At 52.5% G+C, this 24,821-nt stretch overlaps 3 protein-coding genes across 3 annotated transcripts in view; 1 reads left to right on the forward strand and 2 right to left on the reverse strand.

The window, feature by feature from the left end:
* The window catches only part of RNF123 (ring finger protein 123), a 136,984-nt gene extending 118,316 nt beyond the window's left edge, over positions 1-18,668 (forward strand). The window contains exons 36-39 of the mRNA XM_059716136.1: positions 10,162-10,304; positions 12,950-13,044; positions 17,108-17,193; positions 17,563-18,668. Of these exons, the coding sequence (XP_059572119.1) occupies positions 10,162-10,304; positions 12,950-13,044; positions 17,108-17,193; positions 17,563-17,662 (424 nt within the window). The 3' untranslated portion in view covers positions 17,663-18,668. The remainder of the gene's footprint in view (positions 1-10,161; positions 10,305-12,949; positions 13,045-17,107; positions 17,194-17,562) is intronic.
* On the reverse strand, positions 1,622-4,286 carry AMIGO3 (adhesion molecule with Ig like domain 3). Its single transcript, XM_059716130.1, has one exon. It carries the CDS (start codon positions 3,956-3,958, stop codon positions 2,432-2,434), a length of 1,527 nt encoding a protein of 508 aa, XP_059572113.1. The 5' UTR covers positions 3,959-4,286; the 3' UTR covers positions 1,622-2,431.
* A 551-nt stretch (positions 18,669-19,219) lies between the features above and the next one.
* Positions 19,220-23,760, reverse strand: GMPPB (GDP-mannose pyrophosphorylase B). The gene is made up of 9 exons (XM_006274941.4): positions 23,574-23,760; positions 23,403-23,483; positions 23,286-23,334; positions 23,061-23,203; positions 22,734-22,892; positions 22,187-22,265; positions 21,661-21,788; positions 19,888-20,070; positions 19,220-19,450 (listed from the first exon to the last, which is right to left on the reverse strand). Exons 1-9 carry the CDS (start codon positions 23,700-23,702, stop codon positions 19,319-19,321), a joined length of 1,083 nt encoding a protein of 360 aa, XP_006275003.2. The 5' UTR covers positions 23,703-23,760; the 3' UTR covers positions 19,220-19,318.
* Between the last annotated feature and the right edge of the window lie 1,061 nt (positions 23,761-24,821).

Raw genomic sequence — 24,821 nt, forward strand, 5'->3', positions numbered from 1 at the left:
CCTGCTGGTTATATGTGCTAACATGATGCTCCTACAAGAGGTTAAGTGTCTAATAGCTCTGGCTTTGCAAATTTCAGCCCCAATCACTGAAGTACTCCTCTTTCATTGTGATCTTAATGTAGACATTGAGCCAAATACCGAGGTGGTTGCAAGGAGTTGGTGACCTGACCACCTGTGCTGGGGTCGACACAAACATAAAGTTCCTCCAATGTGTTCCTGTTCCATAGGGCAGCAGAGGAGGGAGGGGAGAGGGTTTCTTGAAGATAGCACTTGAGAACAGACTGGATAGGCACTGCCCCATGTCCCATACAAGGGCAGAGAAACACGCAGGCGAACTTGAGTTTAGAAAAGAAAATATTTTTTTAATCCAAATGTAACAAGAGAATTCATGGCGGATAGGAATGGATTAGTCACAATTATCAGTACACTTATTAGATTACTGCTGAAAGAGCCAGCTCCCCAGTGTGCCCTAGCAGCAGATCTGCCCTTCTCAAGGAGAAGCAGGCAAGAGAGATGGCACACTTAGGAACTGATGGTCCTTAGTTACTTGGGGAAACTCTCAGCAATGTGGGTTTGGGTCATAATTGTTGCGCTATACACAGCTATCGAGTACATTCCTGAAATATACTACTTGCAGGCTACTTGTGTGCATCGGAGGAGACAAATAAGGTATTGTTTATGTGGCTAAATGACTTTGTCTAACGAATATCTCACTGACATCCCCCTTACAAACACACAGATGGGAGGCATTACTTATCTAAACTTGTGCATGCCTGCTTAAAGGGGATAGCAGTGAGCTAATTTGTTCACAGTAGACATCATCACCATATACCCAGGAGAGAATTGTCCTTGCTGTCCACAGGAGCCCTAGCTTCCCATGCACAAGACTGCATCACCTCTGCTGTTGGGAATGGAGCTTGCTGCTCTCACAACTCTCTCACTCCCTCCCCCTGCCCTTCCACGTAACAAGCCAACATCATTTGTGCTGTCCAGAGGTAGCAGAATTTTAGCATAGCAGTGTGGATACCTACTGTTGGGGACAAATGTATCTAGGAAAGAAGCCCAGTGGGCTAGGCCAAATGAATGACATGCATGGCTTTGTAATTAAAGCTGTTTGTTAACATATTTTAAGCACTAGGATCTAGAGGATAGTGTTTGGCACTTATCCTACTGTCCGTGCACATGCAAAGGGCAGGTTTGTCTTTCTCAAGAACAGTGCTTTTCCAGCAGTGTGTAGTCCAGTAAGTCCAGGGGTCAGCCAGGAATAGATGGTTCTTTCATGTTTTTCTATGCCCAGTATTAGAGGGAAAAACAGGCTGTGCAGGGAAAAGGAGAAGGATTAGGGTTGAATCAGGTGGAAGAGTTGGCTAGTTAATGTCATTGCTGCAATTCTCTGTAGCAGTAAATTCACAGGGCTACTAGCTAGCTGGCATGTTAACCTCCTGAAGGTCAGTTTCAATGCTAGCCAGAAAAGGCAGGAGTTCCCTGACAGGTTTCTCTTGACATATTAATGGTCACTAGAAGAAACCATCTCTGTTCCATTGCCAGAAATTTAGTGGAGCACGGGATACTCTTTACTGTCATGTGCGTCTGTCACAGAACAGGCTGCAGTCAGCTGAGATTCTTCAAAAAGTATTTAATCAAATAAAACCTAGATCTGTACTGAAAATGACTTGGTTCAGTTCAAACAGTGATTTGAGACATGGGCCATCAGACTGCAGTCACAGATTGAGCAGATCTCAGAAGATCATCTTGGCCTTCTGTTTAAGAATGTGGTGATTCTTAGATGTAGCTGAAGTTTGAAGATGCACCACAGTCCATCCTTGGATAATAACTGAAGAAAGCTGGGCTCTTCTGGGTGGGAGACCCCAACACTACATTGTGCCCCTTCTGCTTGCAGTGGGGACCACTACTGATGCCCCAAATTTCCATATCCTGCAAAACTGCCACCCATCTCTGCTTCCAGGCCTCCTACCTCCTATGACTAGGGACATACTGAAATCACGATACCATAGATTTTGCAGATTTGCAAAATCTGGCTTTGCCCATGGAGGTGGGCAAAGCATGCAAAATCTGCAAGGGGGAAAAAAAGAATATTTATGAAAAATAAGTAAGGGGAGAGGGGACTGCCCATCAAAGGGCTGCTAGCATGATATGGCTGCCTCTCCCCCGCCCCCTGCCAGTGATTGGCTGTGAAGTCTGCCTGTTATGTGGCCCCGCCCCTCTTCACCAATCAGCAGCAAGGTGGGGTAGGGTTGTATGATGGACAGCCCTCACAGCCAACCAGTGGCAAGGGGCAGGGCCATTAGGAGCCCTCGGCCAATCAGAAGTGTTGGGGAGCCACTGCACTCCACCTGTGAAGTGGCTGCGGGGTCCCACATTCTGCCTGTCAAATCGGTGGGCAGCGGCATCAAATCCAGTAGGTCCCTACCTATGACATGATGGGGGTGTCCGAGAAGATAGAACCAATGGATTCAGAGTCTGACTTGAGCTGCGGGATTTTGGGGTTCTTGGTATCTGGGAAATCTTCGCTGACTGCCAGTTGGATCTTGCCATTTTGTACCTCCTTGATGGGCTCTAAGAACACCACGTGCTTGTGGGTGCTGATCTTGCGGCTGGGTCCCTCTGTGGCTGGTGGTGTGGTGCTCAGAATTGAGGACTGAGCACTGCATTCCTGGGGAGGACTCAGGGTAGCAGACCTTCTGCAGCATCTGAAGCAGCAGCATGGAGTGAGGTACAGGTACATGAAAACTAGCACCAGGCTGACTACACACCCCAGGAGGGTGGTGAGGCCTGTATTGAAGGATTCCCCATCCAGCTTAGGGTAGTGAACTGTTACATTGACCTCATGGGATTTGTTGAGGTTGTAGTGCTTGCTTATAGCTATGCATATATATACCCCAGAATGCCATGGCTTGGCTGCTATGATCTTTAAACTCCCATTGTGGTAAACTTCAAGGGTACGATTACTGTTCCCAGGGTGTGTGATGGGTTCATGGTGAGGTGAGATCCACATGTAGGTGGCAGAGGGGTCATGCACACTTGTGTTACAGTCCATCAGCAGGGGCTTTTCCACAAGCACTCTGAGATTCACCTCTGGTGCACCAAGATATCCTTTTCTCAAGGAACAGTTCTCAAAAATTGTGCTGTACTTGAGGAATCTAACTAAGGACCGGGCCACATTGTCAAAGGCCCTGCATGTGTGCTCCTCGAGGAAGTCCTGCACGGAGCTGAAGCCTCGTTGCTTCCATTGCTGGAACATCTGATAGAGTGCACAGTCACACTTCACTGGGTTGTTGTGGAGATACAAGCCATTTTTAATGGACACGGGCAAAGCCATAATCTCATCAATGGGAATGCTGCTCAGATTATTGGAGGAGAGGTCCAGTGTCCTGAGTTTGGGGTGACTGAATCCTTGCATGGATTGAAAGGGGAACTTGGTTAAGTTGTTCCAGCTCAAGTAGAGCTTCTGCAAGCTGCTTAGCCTGGCAAAGGCTTTTTCATCTACCCGTATGATCCAGTTGTCATAAATTAGAAGCTCTTCCAGGTTTACCAACACATCAAAGTAATATCTCTCCACAGCATGCAAGTAATTGGAGGATATGTCCAGGTGTCTCAAGTAAGTGGCATTGTGGAAGGTCTTTGGAAAAAGGTCTTTAATCTGGTTGTGACTGATGCGGAGGGCCTGGAGCCGTGGCAGGGAAGCCAGCCAGTGATCATGAAGCTGGAAGAGGACATTGTGGCTGAGATCCAAGGTGGTTGCTGTGGGAGGCAGTGTTAGAGGTACCTGCTGGAGATTCTGCCTAGTACAGCTCAAGAGATCGGAGGTGCAGATGCAGACACTGGGGCATCTAGGGGGTGGGGGTGAAGTACTTATCATGATGCCTTGAACACATAGTTCTAAGACCATCAGCAGCTTTCCTAGATGTTTCCAGAGAGAATAATACCGTGTAGTCATTGTGTGAGAGAAGGAACCTCCCTATGCATCCGGTACTTTGGAGTTTGGCTATCACTGAGCTAAGAGAAGGTCAAAAGGAGTCTTTCCAGTATTAGAAGGACTGGTAACTCAACATTACTCCCTGCCAGGTGCCAAGTACCCACTGCTAGTAGCAGGGCGTTTTCAGAAGCTGCTCCACGCCAAGCAGAATCTGTAAGTTAGTTCAGGATAATCAGGCAGGAAACAAATCCTAGCAGAGGGTCTGAGGTTTAGAAAGAGTTAAAAAAACAAAAAACAAAACATAGCTCTGTCTAGCTTTTCAGTGACTTAAGCAGTACTGTACTGTACCTGAGATCCAGTTGTTCCTGTGACTCCTGGCAATAGTGTGCAGAGTGGCAGATGCATTCTGGTGTCTGGCATCAGTGTAGCTCTGGTATGTCTGTTTCTCTGAACTGAGATCCAGACAGTAGTTTGAAGACCATGCTCCTGCTCTCTGAAGATAGTGTCTGATTCCTGCTTCTGAGTGCTGGGTGTACTTGTAGCCCAAAGTGCTCAGCTCATGACTGCGACAGTACCATTCCAATGCATCAGTCTCACAGGAAGCTCCAGATAGTAGCCCAACTCTAGTACCCTGTAGTCTAAGTACAGAGAAGTGAGAGAGGGTCAGCGATGCCCAAAGGGAAGCTTTTGCCTTTGCAGTGTCATTTCCAGAGTGCAGCACACAGACCCATTCCTTCACCCATGTCTCATCTCCCAGTGCGCTTGTGTGCAAACACTTCCCCTTTCCTCCTGCCTCTATTTACAAGCTGCCTGTAAGCACTGAAGGCAGAGCCTTGTGGGTCAGGAGCAATCTGATTGGTCAGTGAAACAGGGAGTGGTGTACTGTAGAAGGACCCTACAAAGGAAATTTTTGAATGGCATGTTGTTTTGTGGTTGTGCCACTAGTGGGCAGAGTGACCCCACATAGCCATGCACAGGGGACTTGGCTCCTGAGCCTTCACAGTAATTGCAGCATTCTGTTTCACCACACATTTCCAAGGTGAAAGCAGAAAGAAGGCTTAGGGCAATCCTGCTGCTTCCCCTTGGGCCCTGTGGTTAGAATCCAGTTACAGCCTTTCCTGGTGAATAATGCTTGGTATTTATCAGCCTTTGTGTCAGATCTCTTCCCAGGATTCTCTGCCCTAGAAACTTCATAATCTAATGCTTGGGAGAGTACAAGGGAGGCTAAGATGAGGGAAGGATTTGCCCAAAGCCCCACAGCATGACAGCTTCAAGACTGTGAACATGGACCCAGAGATCCAGGTGCCACGTCCATGGCTTGGCCTTTGCCCTGAGAGGGGAAGGCATCCTCTCCATTTCGGAGTTTTACAGTGACTTGCCCAAGTTGGATATAACCTCTGGGGGACATTGGCCCTGTAGTTAGTTCTTTAGCCTTAGTTGCCCTCTCTTGGGAAGTGTAGGAGCCAGGCAGAGCTGAGGTGTGTGTATTTCCTTTGGTGTCTAGCACCAACATAGTCTCAATGTGGTGCATGGGATTCAGGTCTTCATTCCCTTGATTGTTCACAGGCAGCTTTGGACAGTCCTTTCTGTGTTGCGAGTGCCAGGGAATGCCATAACAGGGCAGGAAAAGTTATTGGCTTGGGGCCTGTATGGCTCCATGAAACTGGACAGGAGCAGCCAGGATTTCCCTCTTCACTATTCCACACGGATGCCAGGGCAAGGGAACAGATGAGACTGTCCTCATTCATGTCAGTGTCTCTCCTGCAGTGCTGTTGGGGCACTCCAGAGCCACATGCAAATCCTACAGAAGCTGCTTTCCAGCTGCCTCTGAGGGCTTTGTTCCTTTGAACTGGGTAGAAGGCTGGTGACTTATTCATCTGATCAACTGCCTGTTCTCTTCCCATCAGCTACATTGATCCATCTGCCTCCATCCAGGGTACTTTCCTTCTAGGCTTTCTGCTTCCAGTTTTATCTAAGGGTAAGGCAATGACAAGAGGGGCTTGTTGTTCAGGGCTCACATTTTGCGCACCGACTTGGTTGGGGCCTTTTAATTTTTTGAGCTTGCATCCCACTCTGGTCAGTCACTGTGGGTCTCACTTCCTGTACTGCTGTTTCCCACATTTGGAATTGGCAGGAGGACTTGTCTACCACCCCTGTGTGCTTCAGCCATCAGGGCTTCCCTCAGGTTATGCTGCCAAGTCAGCACTGTGACCATGCTGCTAGCCCCAGGGGCAGCTCCAGTCTCTGATAAGAAAGCAAAAGGAACAGTGGGACACTTAGGGCAGGTTTGTTTGGGTTTTAACCAGGGGAGCATATGGTATTCAGCTTCTGTGGATTTCCTGCTGGTGATGGTCACCAGCCATGCATATGGGGTGTTAGCTGGGGCTGGGGCAGGGATGGCAATGCAGTGAAGGATGTGCAGCAGTGCCATTAGCCAAAGGATTGGGCTACTTTATTGAAGGGAAGTGGAAATCAGAGCTGGGTAATTGGTTTCCATTAGGGCAGCAAATGTCTAATTCTGCTGCTGTAGCTGCTGTGTACAGATGACTGTTAACTGTCTGCTCCCCAGTGAGAGGGCAGCCTTTATGCTTGGCTCCATGTGTCATGGAGTGCTGTGCAGTGAATGAAGCTCTGTAGAGCAGTCTATCTGGAGGAGACTCTGGTCTCCTAGTTACTAGTTCTGCCAGAGGGATGGAGACCTGCCCTGATAACCCATCCCCCATCCCAGTTCCTGATAAGCCTCCTTTCTGGGGACCCCCTCATGCAACTGGCACAGCCCTTCCCCATCTGAATCTTCTGGTCTGCAAGGTCCCCTGGGCGTTGGACCTGAGCCCGTATCTGCATAAGAGCGCTCATAGGGAAGGAAGCAGAACTGCAAGTGGTCCGCCCACAGCTGGCAGGCATGTGCATCCAGTGTCATCGTGTCTCTGAGTGGTGGCTCTCCTGTCATCAAAAGACCAGGGGATAGATGTGGCACTGGCAGCGGGCTCTGCTGTTCATGCCCAGAGGGCTTTTCGGACATGGTTGAAAGTCCAGTCCAGCCTGTGGATTGATACAGGGACACAATGTTTTTAAGCGTATGAGACAGATCCCCTTTTGTCATGAAGGGAGGACACTGAGACAGGACTTCCATTCCTGGGGAGCTGAAGAGTCTCCTGGCTGGCTTCTGTTCAAATGGTGCTTTCGCAGGTGATGGTTGAGCTGCACAGACAGGTGTGGGGCCAGAGGTCTGTTCCTTTCCTAGGTCTATGGATCTAAGGAAATCCTGCTCCGTGTTACTAAGATGGAGGGACACCAGGTCCAGAGGAAAAGTTAACTGAAGGTTCGCAGCCCAAGGCAGATCCAGCACGCCTTGGGACAGGGCAGAAGGCTAGAATACAAATCTGAATCTTGGCATGAAAGAAACAACTGAGGAAGGGGAAAGGATGGGAAGGGAAGGTGGTGGTGGGAGCAATCCAGTGAGCAGCTGCTTTTGGAGGCAGGAAGCATGGGTTTGTTCCTGTCAGAGGCAGGCAGTAGCCTTTGCAGCATCTTGGCTGACTTCTCACTGAATGGGTTGGTATCCTGTGTTCCATGCACAGTAATCCTGCAGCCACTCTTCTGATGCGAGCTGTCCTGGGTGGTGTCCCTCCTGTCACAATGGACATCACTTCGCTTATCCTCTCAAGTTGAACCACAGTGGGCAAGAGTTTACCACATGGGTCTGTTCAGACAGCCATGCTCTTCTTGCTGTCAGGTGCCAGAGGGACCTGGCCAGAGCTGACTCCCCAGCATCTCTAGGCATGTTGTGGGAGAGCAAGAAATGTTGCACCCTTTTGGAGGTAGTTTGAGGACTGACCTATCTGCAAGGAGACAGATGCTCAGGCAAGTGCCAGGCTAGCAGGGACTAGCAACAGGAGCTTGTTTGTGTCCAGGGTTCTGAGCAGGATCTTGAGATGCCCCCAGACTCTGGTAGGCCTCATCCCCTCTTGCAGGAAGCTGTTGTGCTGAGCCAGAACGTAGGGAACATTTAAGTAGTTGGAGCTGGGTTCACAGGGTGGAGAGCTCCCAGCCTAAGAGGAGAGGGGGGGCTTCAGTCTCCTAGCCTTTAAACTGAGCATGTGTAATCTGTTCTTGCACGGAGCCTGTGAGCTGAGCAGAGTGACCCTGTAACACCACTGAACTTTGTGTTGGTGCTTTGACATTTGAAAGGGGTGTCCCAGTACTGCTGTAGCTATGGTCTGGTTCAGGCTAACTGCCGTTGGCATTCTGTGCTAGCATGAATGGAGAGGGGTAGTATTTGTTTTTAAGTGTGTACATTTACATCCAAGAGACATACCTGTGTTTTGGCTCCTTCCTCCTGCCTGCCATAGGCCTCCCAGCCCACTTCTGTCTGAGCTAGACCCAGGGGATTTGCTAATAAAGCCTTAGTGCCCTTGTATGCTTACTTTTGGGACTCTAGTTAGGACAGGCAGTGGAACTGCAGAGCTCTTGCATGTACCCTTCCAGCAGCTTGTTTCTCAGGATTGCTACCAGAGGCACTACGTGCAGTGGCTTCATTGTGGTGCCTAGCACTACCTGTGCCAAGTGCAGCTGCAGATCTACTGCTGCTCTTTTGGCCTCATCTAGGATTTAGCCCTGCTTGCATGGATGGGGAGGAAGGTGTTCTCCACAGTAAGACTTATGGATTAAAATGCAGCCAGCAATGTGTTTAGCTGGCCCAGCATCTTCTGGGCTGTGCAACAGCGACCCCTGTTTGCTGTTGCTCCAGGAGAGCCCAAGCCAGGGTTTTAGCTGTTGTGAGACAAGCTCTGCTGTGTAATCTTGGCTCAGGGTCAGACAGCAGGAGTGGAGAAGAAAAGGTCTAGTATACTGCTACTTTGTGGAAGGCTTTGCCAGTGTGGGAAGATGGATCAGGTCTCCTGAGTGTGTGACCTTGAACTGTTACAGAGCTGCTGTCCTGGGATTTGCCACAGAGCCTTGCCTTTGCACCCTTTGGAGATCACCATCATTCCCCTCCGCTCCTTCATCCAGAGCCAGGAGGATAGAACAGGAAGGTGTTTATAAATCTGGTGATCTTGGCTGCCCTCCTCCTCTCCCACTGCAGACACACCTACTGTCTGCTGAACTACAGAGCTTGAACTGGCTTTTTTGTTAGGAGCAATATCTAGTAATGTTGCCACATAGAAATGGCCATTTAGCAAGAGCTGGGCCTTAGAATGGAATACAAAGGGCTGAGGGCAGTGGAGGCAATACAGCCATTCTGGGCCAGCACTGAATGTGATTGCAAGGCATATATTGCTGACTCAATGCATTATGGGCTGTCTCACCCACATGTGTTTCTTGTGCCAGGGCCAGGAGCATATTGCTGAGTGGGCCATGTCAGTAAGAGCTGGCTTAACTTTGTGCAGTCCATGCCATACCGTTATCTGTCCATCCCTGCCACCAGTCCCTAGGCACTGCTGGGGAGGTGGCTTGGCTATGTTCCCATTTGCTGGGGTGGAGCCATCTCAGGGACTGCTGAGCCATCTCTGTAGCAGAAAGAGGTTATCCTCTCTGTACCTCCCTCCCAAAGGAGACTGCTTTAGTTCAGAAATTGATTTTTGTCTGTTTCTGCTGCTGCTGTATTCCTTCAGGCCACCCAGGTAAGGGACCAAGTGGAAATGGCAATGACTGTACAAATTGATGATCCCTGCTTGTAAAGGCAGGATCCTGCAGAAGGACTTGCCAGAACCACTTCCTTTTGACACCCTCCCAGATAGCTGCCTCCTGTACAGTGGCTTTGAGATGGAGTGGCAGCGATGACTTTGAAGGCAAGAGGAGAGAAAACATGAATCCATTTATCCCTAGCACGCAAGTTCATTCCAGGGATCAGCAGATGCACATGCACAGGCTCCATGACTGAGAAGTTTGGCTCTTGGAATCTGCTTGCCCTTCATACAAAGCAGTGGCTCAGGTGCTCCAGGGCTTTGGTTGGGTTCCTGGGAGCACTGGCCACATTGCTAGGGTGGGCCATTGTTTTCCCATAAATCCCTGCACAGCTGAAACTGGATCCTGGTTTACCTGTTCTGAATTGACTTGGCACTGGAGGTTATCCCCAGCCCTGCCTGCAGCCCCAAAACTTGGTGTGGCTCTGTACCATCTGCGTGGGAACACCTGGCACTAACAATACTAGTGACACACACAAGCATTGACCTTGTCCAGGGGAAATGTGGAGTCTGACTAATGTGTGCGTCTCTTTACAGGGCTGAGCGGGCGACAGCCGTGCTTCTGGCAGACCCCTGCTTCCAGCTGCGCTCCATCCAATACTTGCTTGGCCATGCGGAGCCATCAGTACTGGCAGCTGCGCCATCCTCAGCAGACAAAAGACATTTCTCCCTGCACAACTGTAAGTGTCCATGACATATGCCAGTGAGAGATGGGCAGGGCAAGGAGAAGGCAGGGGGCCAGTAGGGCTGCATTGTTGGTGTTGTTTGACCAGGTTAACTCCAGCTTCCTCTGTGGGGAGGACAGGACTGGTCCACTGGGCAAGGCTGCAGGCCTGCCCAAATCTCTCCTTGTCTTACGTTTCTGGGATTGTCCATTTCACTGCTTTGAAGGTGCATATCCTGGGGACCTGGCTTGTCCATGAGGCATTTAAGAACAGAGCAGAGATGTGCCTTGGGCCCCTTCACTGTCCTTTTGTTCCCAGAACAACAGGCTATGCTATCTATGGCCAAGAGAGTCTACCAGGCTGATGCAGCAGAGAGTCCCAAGGGACTGGCCTAGGATCTGGCACTACTGGTAGCAGCCATGCTGGCTGCTTAGGCTCAGATCTGCTTCGGTGCAAGCAGCTCCTCTGCTAGGGGCAGGAGAGGGGGGAAGGCTGAGGGTGAAGCAAGGCAGCACTATGCGCAATATGTACCTGGAGGGGCCTGTGTGGAGACAGGCCCTTGTAGCACCAGCTGCAGGGTGGGGCTGGGCCTGCTCTTGGCTTGGCTTTGCCCCCTCTAAGACAAGACATTTGTAATGGGTGGCTTTTTACAGCTGGATTTTGCAGCCTCCATTTGTTTTCAAAGACATACAGGTTTGACAGGGACAAAGTCCCATAGCAGCCCATTAAATCCTCAACTGAAATCTGAGTCACTCCCTTACCTGTAGCATGGTGGGGGGATGGGTGCTATCAGGAACTGCTCACCCATATGCTCTGGCCTGTAGCCAAAATGAAGGTTGTCCCTCATAGAGGAAGTAAATTTGTCTAAATATAACTGCAGCACTATAGAGCTGGGCTTGCCCTTCATCAGCCTCAAGGAGAGGACAGCAGAGCTGAGGCTGGGAATGAGCTGCACCTAGTGTCACAGGAACTGTCCTTAAAAACAGCCAGCTGTGGCCATTTCCATGGTGACCCAAGGGCATGAGCTGCAACAGTCTGAACTAAAGGGACAGAGGAAAGTGGGAGGCATGATTGTGCAGCGGACTTGCAGAAAACCACTCTTTTTGTCCAGTCAGCCTGGATCCCCTCTCTCAGGCCCTTGGCAGACAGATGGACAGAGCTTGCCCTAAAGGCACCAGCAGTGGGTATGCCCAGGGCCCAGTGCTCACTGTGCTAGCAAACCACAGCTTGAACTTTTCACATTTGAAAGTACCTGGGAAAAATGGAGAGAAGTAAAAGGGCTTTACCAGCTGGCTTGCATATAGTCCCTCCAGTCTTCAGTCTGTGCTGGAGGAAAGAGGTGACAGTGGAGTTGTTCCACCTCTCCATATTGCCTGAAGTCCTGGCTTGTGCTATAGGAGACAATGCTCAACAGGTATGGTATGTGCCAACAGCTCCAGGAAGGCCTACTTGAGCAGCTTCCTGATGCTGGCATCTGGAAGGCCCTGGACACTGTAGAAGGCATGTCTGCTCCTTGCAGGGGTGTACATCTGGGCTCTGCCCAGCAGCTGCAGGTCATTGTGTCACTGGGGTGGGTTTAGTGGCTGGAGACAGTTGCAAACAGGCATAAAGTCCTCTGGTATTCAAAGTGCAGACAAGTGCCCAGGGGCCAGCTCCCGTCTTCAGTGTTTTGCTTGTGCATGTCCTTTGAGCCCTATTTTAGTGTTCAAACACACAGCTCCATCCCAGGCAGCATACCATTCCCTGCATGGCCTGAGAGCTCCTCCCCATCCCAGGCAGTGGGGAAACGCTGTGGCAGGCTGAGCTTCCCTTTGGTACAGTTGGCCTCTGGGGCTGATAGAGGAGTCCTGAACCCAAGTTTAAGAGCTGTTCCCTTTGCCCCTCTGGTCCTTGATCTGCACTGCAAGTACCGTGTTGGGCTTGATCCTCTTATAGGCTAATGAGGGCTAAGGTCTCTCAAGGTGCTGAGCTCCTCCATCCAGCTGTGGTTACACAACCCTACACATTCTGGGTGCCCCATGCCTATATCAGCCTGCCTTCCAGATAGGAAGTGCCTTGTTCCTCCACACTATGGCCTTCTGCTTCTCACCTGATCCTATTGGAGTAAGACCTCTCCTCTAGCTAGCCCATCTGTCTCCTTGCTCCCCCTGCTGTTTTGCCTTCACAACAACCCCCTCTGTCCTGGGCCTCCCTGCTGGTAATCTATATGGCCAATACCATGACTGTGCCTTACCCCAGTTATCTTTTCTGAGCCCCTGCTGTGGCCCTTGTGTAGAAGAGGAGAGCAGCCTACCAAGTGCTTGTCCTTGTCTGCTTCTCTCTGCTTTTAACGCTAGAAAAGCTGGAAGCTGGAACCTTAGCACACCTGGTGGATCCTGTGTTGGGGCCATGCTCCAGACCATACAGGGCAGCTTGGCAGGTATGCTCCTTGGTTACTGCTATCAAGCCAACATGTTTACAGTGTAATGGCTCCTGGTCAGCATCTCTGTATAGTCTTGCATTCCCACTGGACCTTCAGCTGCTGTCCTACCCAGTGTAAGACCCTGATCTGATGCTCTCTCTTTTGCAAAGGCCATCTGTCCTCAAGGCCAGCCTTAGTACTCGGACCCTCAGTGGGCGGTCACAGCCTACTCCCTCACCACATGCTCTTCTTTCTACAGACACAGACTACATCAGCCCAGAGGAGCTGGCCAAGGTGGATCAGATGTTGAACCACCTAAATGAAGAGTCCAAGCAGGCAGCTGCTGCCACACTGGTGAGTCTTTCAGCCAGGAGCATGCTCCTTGCCTTGCTATGCAGCCAACACTTAGGTATTCCAGTGTCTGTCATAGGGACCAGCCCTAACCTGACAACCAGCACCTGTTCTGGAGGGGAAAGTGTCTTCCCTAAAGCTTGCTGAGGGAGGAGTCACTACTTGCTGTCTCATGCTGGCTCCACCTGCCACGTTTGCTTTGGCATGTTGCACAGCCTGGCTAGCAGTGTTGCCAGTATGCTGCTTTGGGCTGAGGCACATCACTGTATAGAATGCTAGATGCACCACCTGCTCTGCTAGGCAGCTGTAACCCAGGATTACTGTGCACACAGTGGTGGAGATGGGGGTGAGTGGCCTGTTGGGAGGTGTGGGTGGTACTGGGGAGGTAAAGGATATGCCTTGGCTATACAAATAACCCCAGTCCTGCACCAGACACACCTTGGCCCAAGACCAGGCTGTGAGGAGCAACTGGGATCTGTAGCAATTTAGGTTCTCTGGAGTTGGTTGGTGCCATCCATCTGGACACAGAATCTGATTGAAAACCTGCTGTCCTGCTGCTACACTGGCTTAAGAGGGTTGGGGGAGGAAACTACCCAAAGCAGTGATCTGGGTTTGTGCTCTGCTTCTGCTCCCTGCTTGCAGATGGGCCAGATCCAGGGGAATGCACTTGTGCATTCCTGCTCCACCAAAACTTGAAAACCAAGTGCCTGGGAGGGGCAGTGGCATTTCTATCCTGGCAGTGCTTAGTCACTTGACTGCATGTATTGACAACATTTTATAGAAGCAGGATGTTGGCTGCCCTGATTCCACTTCTTTATCTGTTGCAGGTTAGGGCAATGCTTCCCAAACTTTTCCTCAGTATGACCACATTTATGATCCCATTTCCACAGCATGGCCCCAGTGTTCCCTCTAAGATGCGTGGTGCGCACAGCCACGCAGGCTTGCCTGGCAGCGTGGTGCGCACAGCCACGCAGGCTTGCCTGGCTGCATGGCATGAGCGTGCCTGCATGGTCATGCACACCGTGTAGCTTAGAGAGAGCCCTGCATGACCCCATTTCATCAGCATGGCCCCTCACTCCTAGCCCACAGTCCCCTGCCATCCCCCAGTAGTGCATGAGCCCAGGCTGCAACCTGTGGGAGGCAGCAGCTGCTGTGGCTAGAGCAGAGCGCAGAGGCCAGCTCTCCTGCCCCCAAGGGTGGCACAACCAAAGAGAAGGCTGTGAGCAGGGGGGAGGAAATGCAGGCTAACCACTGCGGGTGCGGGGCTCCCTGCCCTGCTGCGCCATGTTCACCAAGGTGAGGTGCCCCCTGTCCTCCTGGCAGCAGTATGGGGCACAACTCCACACTGCTGTTGCTGCCATGCCTCACCTTGGCTGTCATAGTGGCACAGGGCAATAGAGTATGGCAGGATTTATGTGGGGAGAGTGTGGGAGCAGGGTGTGCATGTGTGGGGTTGGTGGAATGTGAGGGAAGGGGTGGTTGGGAGGAACCCCCCACACACTCTCCCACATAGTACACAACCCTGCTGTCAGCCGCAGCAGCAGGTACTTATGGCCTGTGCAGGCACTGCCACCTGGCAGCACACAGCTCCAGCCAGCGCTGCACATGGTGGTAAGGAGCGCAGTCAGGCCAGTTCACCTCTATCGTGCAGGGCTCCCCATGGTGCACAGGCAGCTCCCAGCACTGGGGGAAGCCCTGTGCAGTGGTGCTGGCTGCCTTCCCTGCCCCCTGCCATACAGGTCCTGGGACTCCACTGGGAAGCAAGGGGTTGGGCTCCTTTCCACTTGCTGCAGATTCCAGGGACTTGCATAGCAGGGGGTGGGGGAAGGCAGCTGTTTCCATTGCGTGGGGCTTCCCCCGGTGGTGCACAAGTGCTAGGAGCTGCAAGTGCACTGCGGGGAGCCCCATGCGATGAGGCAGGTGGGCCTGGCTGTACTCCTTGCCACCACATGTAGCGCTAGCTGGAGTCACACGCTGCAAGGCCACAAGCATCTGCCTCTGCTGCTGCTGCCAATGGTGGCTGTGTTCCATGGGGGGAGAGTGTGTGGGGGGTCCCCACGCTTCCTCACCCTCCCTCACATCCATATCCTGCCCACCTGAGCTTTGCTGTCCTGCTGCTCCCCTGGGCACAGGCTTCGTACTGCCACCAACCCCATGCTCCCTGCCCCCGTCCAGCTGCACCTCCCCTGCCACTTCCCTACCTGGTGCCTGGAGTGAGTGGGATGCCAGGGAAGCTGCAGGTCCCCCAGCAGCTGCAGCCCTGCCCAAAATCTGCACGCTGGCTGGGCTCTGGGCCCTTCCGCACACGAGGTTGGAAGCAAGGCGTGGAGGTTGGGAGGGTACAGTTAGTTGGTGGGTGCCTGCAGGCCAGATGAAATTGCCTGATGGGCTGGATCTGGTCTGCAAGCCATATTTTGCCCACACCTGGATTAAAGTGATTTTATTTCTCGTGACCCCATCCATTGTTTCTGCAACCCTATTTGGGGTCATCGCCCAGAGTTTGGGAACCACTGGGTTAGGGTGTTAGGTCTCTGTTGTGTCAGTGTTGATGGTGGTCTTTTGTAGAGACTAAATTATGGATTGTATGTGATGGCTTGGATCGGGAGGATCCTTCCTCTGGCAAGGGGTTGGACTAGATGGTTTCTGGTTCCTTGGGTCTACTTCTGATTCTGCGATTCATGGCTCATTATCCTCTCCTGGATTCCTGTTATTTTTTCTCCACTCCACAGGTATTAATGACCCTTTATCCTTTTTAATGGTCTTGAAGTTCCACTATTCAAACTATCCTTTCTTCTACAGTTTTGTGCTCTCTTAGCAGTTCCTGGTAACGTCTCTGTTATTTCACATCCCTACAGACTGTTTTTAGCTTTAGCTACAAACCTTAATTTACATGTGGTAATGTTAGCTGTGGTGTAGAAATAACTCAATGAAGTATTGGAGGCACTGTCAAGAAGTTCAAGGTTAGATTTTATTTAATGAATCTGAATAATAGACATACATTTAACCAGAATGACTGATGACACTATCTTTTGACTCTTGACTTTTCTAAACTTTATATATAATCTAACAAATCACTGCACATTCCAGTAGTTATTTGTTTTTGCTTTGATCTTAAATTGAAAAATATAGTGCTAACCCCCTAGCATATTAGTAAGGCTTGTAGTTTCTCTTCAATTGGATAAAAATGTGTTGTGTTATATGTGATCCTGGTTTTCTTTGTTTAAAAATCACAAATTCTGATAACCCCAAATTCTGATTTAAAAAATACCCAAATCCATGATTTTTCTGTGATTAAAATGAAACACCACTATATGTATATAGGTTTCAGCTGAACACAATGTTTTATTGATATATTTACAATTTTAAAGCAATTTGGAAGCCTACCAGTGCCTCAATCATTATCATAAAATAAATTCTAAATACCTATATATTTTGGTGTTTGATTTTGGTTTTTTAATCATAGAAAATCAGAGGTCCCCCTGCTCCCTTCATCAGAATGCATGGGTCCAGCTGCAGCTGTCCCACCTCCTGCTTTGTGGGGCTGAGCAGACCTGATATGCCAGTGCCTTTGCCCCTCACTCCCAAGCCACAGCCCTCACAGTGCCCCTCATTTACTCCTGGTTCTGCCCCCCCCACCTTACCTGGAAGGACCTGCTGGAGCTGCTCTCCACCTCTGCCTGGCTGTTACATACTCCCCCTTGCCAGACCCAAGCAGCCCCCTGCAGGCTGGAGCTCTGCCAGCCTGCAAGGGGAAACTCATGGGGAAATTCTTTAAATGAGAAAATCCATGTTTCTGTGGCAAATGGAAAACCTGGGTCCTTGATAATGTGCCACACTATCTGTACTCTCCGTTTCAAAATCCTAGATATGCCCGTGCCAAAAGACCACTTCCAGGGAAGTATGCTGGGTACAGGTCTGTATGGCCATGGGCCAGAAACTGGGGCAAGAAAGGAACAGGATCACCAGCACTCATGATGAGAATGGCTCAAGCTGCTTGCCATGGCATGCACAGAGCTGATACCCTGGTGCTTCCTCCATTTTGCCCACTTCTGATTTGCCTCTGCAGCCTACCAGTGAAGAGGATCTGTGTCCTATCTGCTATGCACACCCCATCTCTGCTGTCTTCAGGCCATGTACCCACAAATCCTGCAAGTGAGTAATCCCATCATACCCCTAATGGCTGGGTATAGCAAGATCAGCTAAGAGCTTGTGGCAGCTCTAGTAGTCTTCCCTGGACACTTCCAGTTGCACAGGGAGAACATGCTGTGGGCAAGTGGCCTGAGGCTGGAGACTCCAGACCTACACCCTTTGGGAAACCTGCAGTTCTTGGATAGTCTTTGTTGGGCTAAGGCTTTGGTGCCCAGTGCAGAACCTGTTTTGGCCTGCACTTGCTCATGCCAGTTGCCAAACACATGCTGCAGGCACTAGAATCGGGATTAGTCCTGAAGCATCCAAGGAACAATCTGGGTGGAATGAGGGGCTCAACAGTGTTCCCTGACAGCTTGTGCTTTGTCTCTCTAGAGCCTGCATCAACCAGCACCTGATGAACAACAAGGACTGCTTCTTTTGCAAGGCTACCATCACAGGTGTGGATGACTTCACTAAACCAGCCAGCTCCTAGCATGTGGCTCTACTGCAGGGCCTGCCAGATCCTCAGGGCCCCTTTCACTTCACTTAACTGTAGGGCTCAACTGCCCAGCTTTGGTTTATTTATAAGCTCTTCTGTTGCCAAGGGGCTACTATACCCAGGCCCAGTCACTGCCCTGTGCCCAGTACAGTGCCTGCTTTCCTTCTCCTGCTAGTAGGCTCTTTATAGAGGTGGGACTGTGAGCCAGGAGGTCTATGGCTTCCAGCTTCCTCTGCTAGCCTAATCAGAAATATGGGCCTCCCTCCTCTGGATGCCTGTTCTATAAAGCAGGAGCTCTAGCCACCCCAGGGCCTAGGTCTAAACTAGGCAGGGTTAATCCCAAAGCAGCCTCCAAAGGCTGGAGTCTGGTTTCCTCCTGCTTCTCCAGCCATCAGTCCTACTTCCATTACCATTTGTAGGTGAAAGTGCCTGTTTGAGCTGGTGGATCTTAAATGCTAGCAGGTAACTCCAGGTAGCAAGCATGCCAAGGCAATGGCACCTGGGCCTCAGGTGTTGTTGCTGGGGGGTAGAGGACATAGTCATTACTAATCCAGTTGTTCTAGGCCTGACAGGATAGGGCTGAGTTTAGCATCTCATTTGTCATTGTTTCTGTAAGAAGCTGAGGTGTCATCATCCTATAGTCCAAGGTGAGAGCCTTCTACCAGCAGCCTCAGCTTCCCAGCCCTCAGGCTATAAACGTTCAGCAGGCAGGCTGGTTTTGTCCCGTGCTGTTATTGGGAGCTCTGTCTAGGAAACAGAGGGGATCTTGTTCCTGTTGGCGCAGACCTAGGGCTCAGTTGCAGTGGTGCTTAGTGCTATGGGCTGTGTGGTGTGTGTGACATGTAATGAGCAATAGCATGTGATTTGTGGCAAGCCTCATTCCAGGCACTAAACCATGGTAGGGATCTTTAAGTTATGTGCATCTGTACTGTGTTTGACTTGCCCCCAAGGTGGGGCACTATGTCTATGGAATGGAGCATTAAATTATTATTCTTCTGTATATAGCTGCAAACAAGCTACTGCTTCATGGCACTGCCATGGAATATGAAGGAAATTGACATCCAGCTGCTCCTGCAGGATAGTTCAGTCTCAGGGGCACAGGAACAGCAGCAGAAAGAAGCCTACACAGAGCCATACCATCACTTGTTAGGTTGTAATTGCAGTTGGTATTGTTCCACTTAAAAAAGAGCTCTGTTACCCCACCTACATGACAGGGCACCCTGCCCAAGGTACTGCAAGCAGTACAAAGCAGTGGTATGAGCCAGGCCTATACCATTAACCTCCCCAGCATCATCCATATTTCATGGCTGTAAACAAGCAAGGGCTCTTGCTTCCTGGTATTTTCTGCCTCCTTTAACCTGACTGCCTATGGCTCCAGTCCTGGAAGGGGGAGGGGACAAGATACAGCCTGGGGTGGGTGCTGACAGCTGCCTGCCTGGCCCTGCCCACTGAAGGCTGTAGTGGTGGAGAGGTCCCAACATGCATGGTTCCTAGTCAGAGAATGGTCCTTTACAGGGCTGTGTGCCAGAAATGAAGGGTTAGTCAGTTCAGTCAAGGAGCTATAAATATTTAATCCAGCCAGTGCACTGGCCTGGAGAGTCCTTGGCAATCTCGGACTGTTCTGGCACAGCAGCAAGGACTCCAGGGAGGTTACATGATGATGCGTGGCTCTGGCACAGATTCAGAGATGGACTTGTGAGGCAGCACACTGGCCCCATTGAGGTAGAGCTCATCATTGACGATGACGTCCTCACCCAGCACTGTCACATTCTCCATGCGCACCTAGCCAAGACAGGGCAGTGGTCATGCATCTAGCACAGTGCTGCTTTCAGAGCAGAGGCAGTCTACTGTAGATTGCAGCCAGTCCCCACCACTGAGCTGGGGGACAGCAACTGCACCGCCATGCAAAAGAAGACTATCTTTAGCAATGCAGGTACTCTTTGGTCAAGAGTGATGCCAGGCTGCCCCTCCCCAGGGTACCAAACTCACTTGTATTTAAAACCTTCATGAGAAGAGGTCAGGTCCTCACTAAGAACATGGCTGATGGCAAGAAGACCAGTGCAGTCTTATCTGGCCACTGCTTCCTGCACAACTCTTCCTGTTGAGTTGCCCTAGCACTGCCTGGCAAGGTCTGGCAAGTGAACCCACTCACTACCTAGCTTCCTGCCAGGGCCAGCAGCCCCTTCTGTTGGCATAAGTCAACCTACACAAATACTCACCCACTGGCCCACGGAAGACCTCCAGCCAACAATGCAGGACTCTAGCCAGGAGTGGGAGCGAATTTGGGAGCCTTTCAAGATTGTGCAGCGCTTGATGCGCACCCCATCCTCCACTACCACTCCTGCCCCAATGGTAACATTGGGACCAATAGTGCAGTTCATGCCAATCTTGGCACTGGGGTCCTGGAAGGGCAGAGAGGCAGACACTGTTAGGTTCCCCCATCACTCTTCAGCCTCTTCCCCAAAGTACTTGACTGCCTGTACTGCTGAGGGAATTAATGCTCTGTTCTTACAATACAACCTAGCCCTAGCCCAGTTTCTTTGCATGGTAGAGCTGATAGGGCAAGAGACTAGCTGAGCAGAGGTAACCACTGGGGTGGCATTTTGCCCATTAAAAAGTCTGTGTCTTTATGCTAAAGAGGACCCCCCTGCCCCCCGTCTTAGCAGGTAACTCCCTGAATATACCTGTACCCTGAGCTAGATTGAGCCAGCCACAATGGGCTTACTAGATGGGTTCTCCTCTGTACAGAGCTGAGTGCCTGCCAGCTGGGGGACAGCCCCTGCAGGGCAAGCATCCAGAATGATTAACTGGCTACCAACTGTCAGGCAAAAAGAGACAACTACCACATGAAATGTTGCAGATAGGCACAAGGGTCCACAAGTGGCGGAGAAGAATCTTAGCCCTAGGGTCCCACCTTCCCTTCAAGTATGCCCAGGTCATCCTTAGGCAGACCCGTCCCTTGGTGCAGTGCTGCATACACGTGGTGGACTAGGTATGCCAGCTTGTACAGAGCTGGCTGAGAGCAGCACAGGCGCTACTCTGTGCTGCACCTGCCCCTTGCCCAACATGCTCAGCCATTCAGAGTAACTGCCTGCTCATCCTGAGGGGTTGGGCTTGGGTTTACAGTGTTACAAACTATCAGGGGAAAGGAACCCAGCAGAAACTATGCACTTAAGCAGAGATCTGTTATGAGCTATGCAACTGCAGAAAAGAGCCCACAAGATACCAGGGCAACAGGACCTGGAAAATGGAGACAAAGCTAGTTTTGATGCATAAAGCCAAAACACAGCTTCATTTGGACAATATAGGGGACCTACTGCTGAACCCACCTAGTCATGCAGAATGGTGCACTGGAGATCCTCTGGGGACTGCCTCCATCCCAGCATCACTACACCGGTGTGGACAACCAGTAACCTTCTCTGTCCACACTGGAGCTAACCCCCAGATATCAGGTCAAAAGCAACCCTTGTCTCAGCTTTTACAATACTGCCCAGATGCCCATAGGAAGACACAGCCAGAACACAGGAAAAGGTGGATTAGGCTCAGGTCAGTGTGACAGGTCAGCTAGTTTCCTACGTGGGGTCATGGGTCAGTACCCTGAATGAGACAGCAGCCTCCAATCTATCAGTGAAACAGAACTGAAAAAGCCAAAGCTATCGTCTGCTGTAGCACAGCAGCAAAGCAACTTGTGTGCTGCAACCTAGAATAGGAGGCTATCACTCCAGTGTTACTCTGCTCCTGGTTCTGCATACATGAAGGGGATGGAGAATATTAGGATGGAAACGCCCCCAGTGGCTCCACAGATGATCAAGGAGCAAACAGGTATTTCCTTTTCCTCCAGCTCACTACCCCAGCACCAAGGCCAGCTACACGGATAGTGAAGGACTCGTATCCTATTACCCCAGTGCTATGCCCAGAAGAGCAAGGGGTATATACAGGCACTAGGCTAGTGATGTACCTAGCAGTGGTTGGCAGGGCTCACCAGCACTTACCACCAGGACATTCCCCACAAAGCCAGTGCCTGAATGCAGTCTCTCTGGGTGCTGAACTCTCAGCGACTGCAGGTACATGCACATGCCTGTCAGGAAGTCTTTAGGCTGCCCAATGTCCATCCAGAATCCTGCAGGAACATAGCAATACTGACAGTCCACAAGACGCATGCCACAGGGCTAGCCCAAGACCCCCAGGACACTACTGCAGGCAGGTGAGCCTCCCCCACCCCATATACCTGAAACTGGTGCTAAGTCAAAAGCTCAGCCCATCAGAAAAGAAATACCCATCTAATACTGAGGCACCAGTTTTGTTGTACACAAAGAGGCACATAAATTTGGGAAGAGTACCCTGACAACTCTGAAACGAGGCAAAAGGAAAGATAAACTCCTTTACCTTAGAGCAGAGCAAAGGAGCAAGGATGTTACTTGCCACTGTAGCTTCTGGGAAGGCATATTTCCTTTTCCCTGAGACACAGCAAGGCTGGGGGAGGAGCCACCTCTGTCTAGGGCATGACAGGACCCTTACCCTGCAGCTCCATGGCATATAGCTGCCCATCCTCAGCCATCACTGGAAAGATTTCCTTCTCTATGGAAGTGGGCCGTAGCTGCAGATGAACACATGGGGCCAAATCAAGACCAGTTCCACCACAGGACTCCCAGGTGACACTAAAGATAATGGGTTCACAGCTCCCAGATTCCTAGCTTTCCCCACCTTAGTTTCATAGTAGCTAGAGTCAGGAGGGACCTGAACAGATTGTCTAGCCACCTTCCTATCAAGTCCAAGACCTCCTCTTCACCAACATGCCCTGTGAACAGGCAGCTTTCAGCCCCCAAGCACCCTAGAGATGCTGAACATCCTCATGCGTCTACCACGTGAGCAGAACTGGTCCCTACCAGCCCTGTGCTCCTCAGCAAGGCTTGGTTTGCTGGAGTGACCAAGTGCTGCCTTTCCTATTGCCCTGGAAGTACACCCCCCCTTCCCCCTGCTTCGCATGCACATAACCCCAGGAGATCCAACCCCCTCTGCTCATTTCTTTCCAAAACCTGGCTGCTGCTGCTGGCCAGCCACCTACCTGGATCCTCTGCAGCAGGCTGGGGTTGAAGATGTACATGCCAGCGTTGATCTTGTTGGACACAAACACCTGCGGCTTTTCCACAAAGCGGTGGATGCGCCCGGTCTCCGCGTCACAGACCACCACGCCGTACTTGGACGGCTCCTCCACCTTTGTCACCTGCGAGGCTCAGAGTCACCCCTGGGCAGCCCCGCGCAGAGCCAGCACCTCTGTGCCCCTCCCTGCCACACGGGCGCTTCCTCAGCCCTGGAAACCGGGCCAGTGCAGCCACAGCCGCAGGCGCCCCCTCCTGCCCTCGGGAGGGGAAGGGCCGGGGCCCGCACTCACCACGATGGAGCCCTCGCGGCCGTGGTGCCGGTGGAAGCGCAGGAGGGCGGCGAAGGGGAAGTCGCAGATGACGTCGCTGTTGAGCACGAAGAAGGGCTCGGTGCCCTCGGCCAGCAGCTCGCGGGCCAGCGCCAGGGGCCCGGCTGTGGGCACAGCGCGGCTCAGCGGCGCCCAGCAGCGCGACCCGGCCCCGCCCGCCCGCCAGCCCGGTGCCGCGCCACCCACCTGTGCCGAGAGGCTCCTTCTCGTGCGACAGCGAGATGCGGATGCCGAGCTGCGGGGGACGGGGCCGCGGTCAGCACAGGCCGGCGCCGCGCCCGCCCCCCGCGCCCCCGGCCTTACCCGTTGCTCCTGCTCGCGCATGGCCCGCTCCAGCGCCTCCGACATGTAGCTGACGGCCAGCACCACGTGGCTGACGCCCGCCTGCGGGGACAGCGGGGGAAGCGGCGGCGTCAGCGTCCGGCCGAGCTCGCTCGCCCGCCCGCCCGGCTCACCTGCCGCCCCCCGGCTCACCTGGCGCAGCGCCTCGAGCTGGTGCAGCAGGATGGGCTTGTTGCAGAAATCCACGAGCGGCTTGGGCGCGCTCAGGGTCAGCGGCCGCAGCCGCGTGCCGTAGCCGCCCACCAGGATCAGCGCCTTCATGGCCCCGGCCCGGCCCGGCAGCGCCACGTCACCGCGCCCGTCGCCCCGCGCCCACGACAGCCGGAGGGGCGGGGCGGGGCCCGGACCAGCCCCTTGGCGGGCGGTGGGCGGGGCCGGGCGGGCAGACCAATCCAGCTCGTCCGCGTGTCCTCGCGGACAGGCGGTGACTCCGCGCGTTACCATAACAACCGGCACGTCACAGGTGCGCAGCGCACCAAGCACGCGACGACGGGGCGGGGCGGGGCTGCGCGGTGTCTGGGCCGGGGCCGGCTGCTGCAGCGGCTCGTCACTGGGCTGGAAGGCCGACGTCAGCGGGGTGGGCGGGGCAGCCGCCGGGACGCGTCCGGGTGCCGCTTGCCCACGCGCGGACCCCGGCTGCTGCGCTGAGACCCGCGCGCCGGAGCGTCTCCGAGCAAGGGGCTGCGCCGTGGCCGGTTCCCGGGGCGGGATCGGGCCCCGCGGCGCCTGCGTGGGGCGGCCGGAGCACGGGCCGGACTGTCGCGCGCCGCAGTCGTGGCCGTGGCCGTAGCAGGGGGCGGCGGTCGGGGGGAGGACAGGAGCCAGGAGCCGCCCCTGGAGCGCGCTCTGCCCCGGCTGGACGTGCGTGGCTCGAGGAAACAGCCTCAGGCTTGCTCCAGGGGCTCTGCGGCAGCTCTCACTTCCACTCTGTCCCCCCGAGAAAACAGAGGGAGCCGCTGCCGGTTGCCTGCACTGCGAGCTTCCTCCTTGCTCTTGAAACAATTGCTTTGCTTCATTAAAATCAACTAAACATACAGCTAAGGGGGCTCAGCGCTGGCAACTCTGCAAACACAAACCCTCCCCTCGAGAGGGCTACGAGGAGCAGGGAGGCCCAGGGAAGTAGGGTTTTTTAGATCCTGTTTTTACTTGCACGTGGTTTGTGTGAGAAGGCCAGCTGAGTGTGGCTGGGGATATAGGGAGTAAAGGTGGAGAGGATGCACTGCACCATTGCCAGCATCTCTGCCAACATGTCTTTGTGCTGGAGCTGGTGTCAAGAGGGGCTGTAGAAATCCTGCCCCAGGCAACTCAGATGGTGGAGGTAGGTATGGTTTCCTGATAACTGGGAGGCCTCTCCCATGACATCCATCCACCTTAGCCAGT

Source organism: Alligator mississippiensis, chromosome 12 (genome assembly GCF_030867095.1).
Source record: "Alligator mississippiensis isolate rAllMis1 chromosome 12, rAllMis1, whole genome shotgun sequence".
In the NCBI taxonomy this organism is placed as follows: Eukaryota; Metazoa; Chordata; order Crocodylia; family Alligatoridae; genus Alligator; species Alligator mississippiensis.

Bases quoted from the DNA above. Each gene is read 5' to 3' on its own strand.
- GMPPB (XM_006274941.4), bottom strand. From the start codon at position 23,702: ATGAAGGCGCTGATCCTGGTGGGCGGCTACGGCACGCGGCTGCGGCCG. The intron at 23,484-23,573 runs GTGAGCCGGGGG...CTGTCCCCGCAG, and splicing joins AGCTCGAGGCGCTGCGCCAG to GCGGGCGTCAGCCACGTGGT. The intron at 22,266-22,733 runs GTAGGTGGCTGG...GTTCATCTGCAG, and splicing joins GCCTGCTGCAGAGGATCCAG to CTACGGCCCACTTCCATAGA.
- AMIGO3 (XM_059716130.1), bottom strand. From the start codon at position 3,958: ATGACTACACGGTATTATTCTCTCTGGAAACATCTAGGAAAGCTGCTG.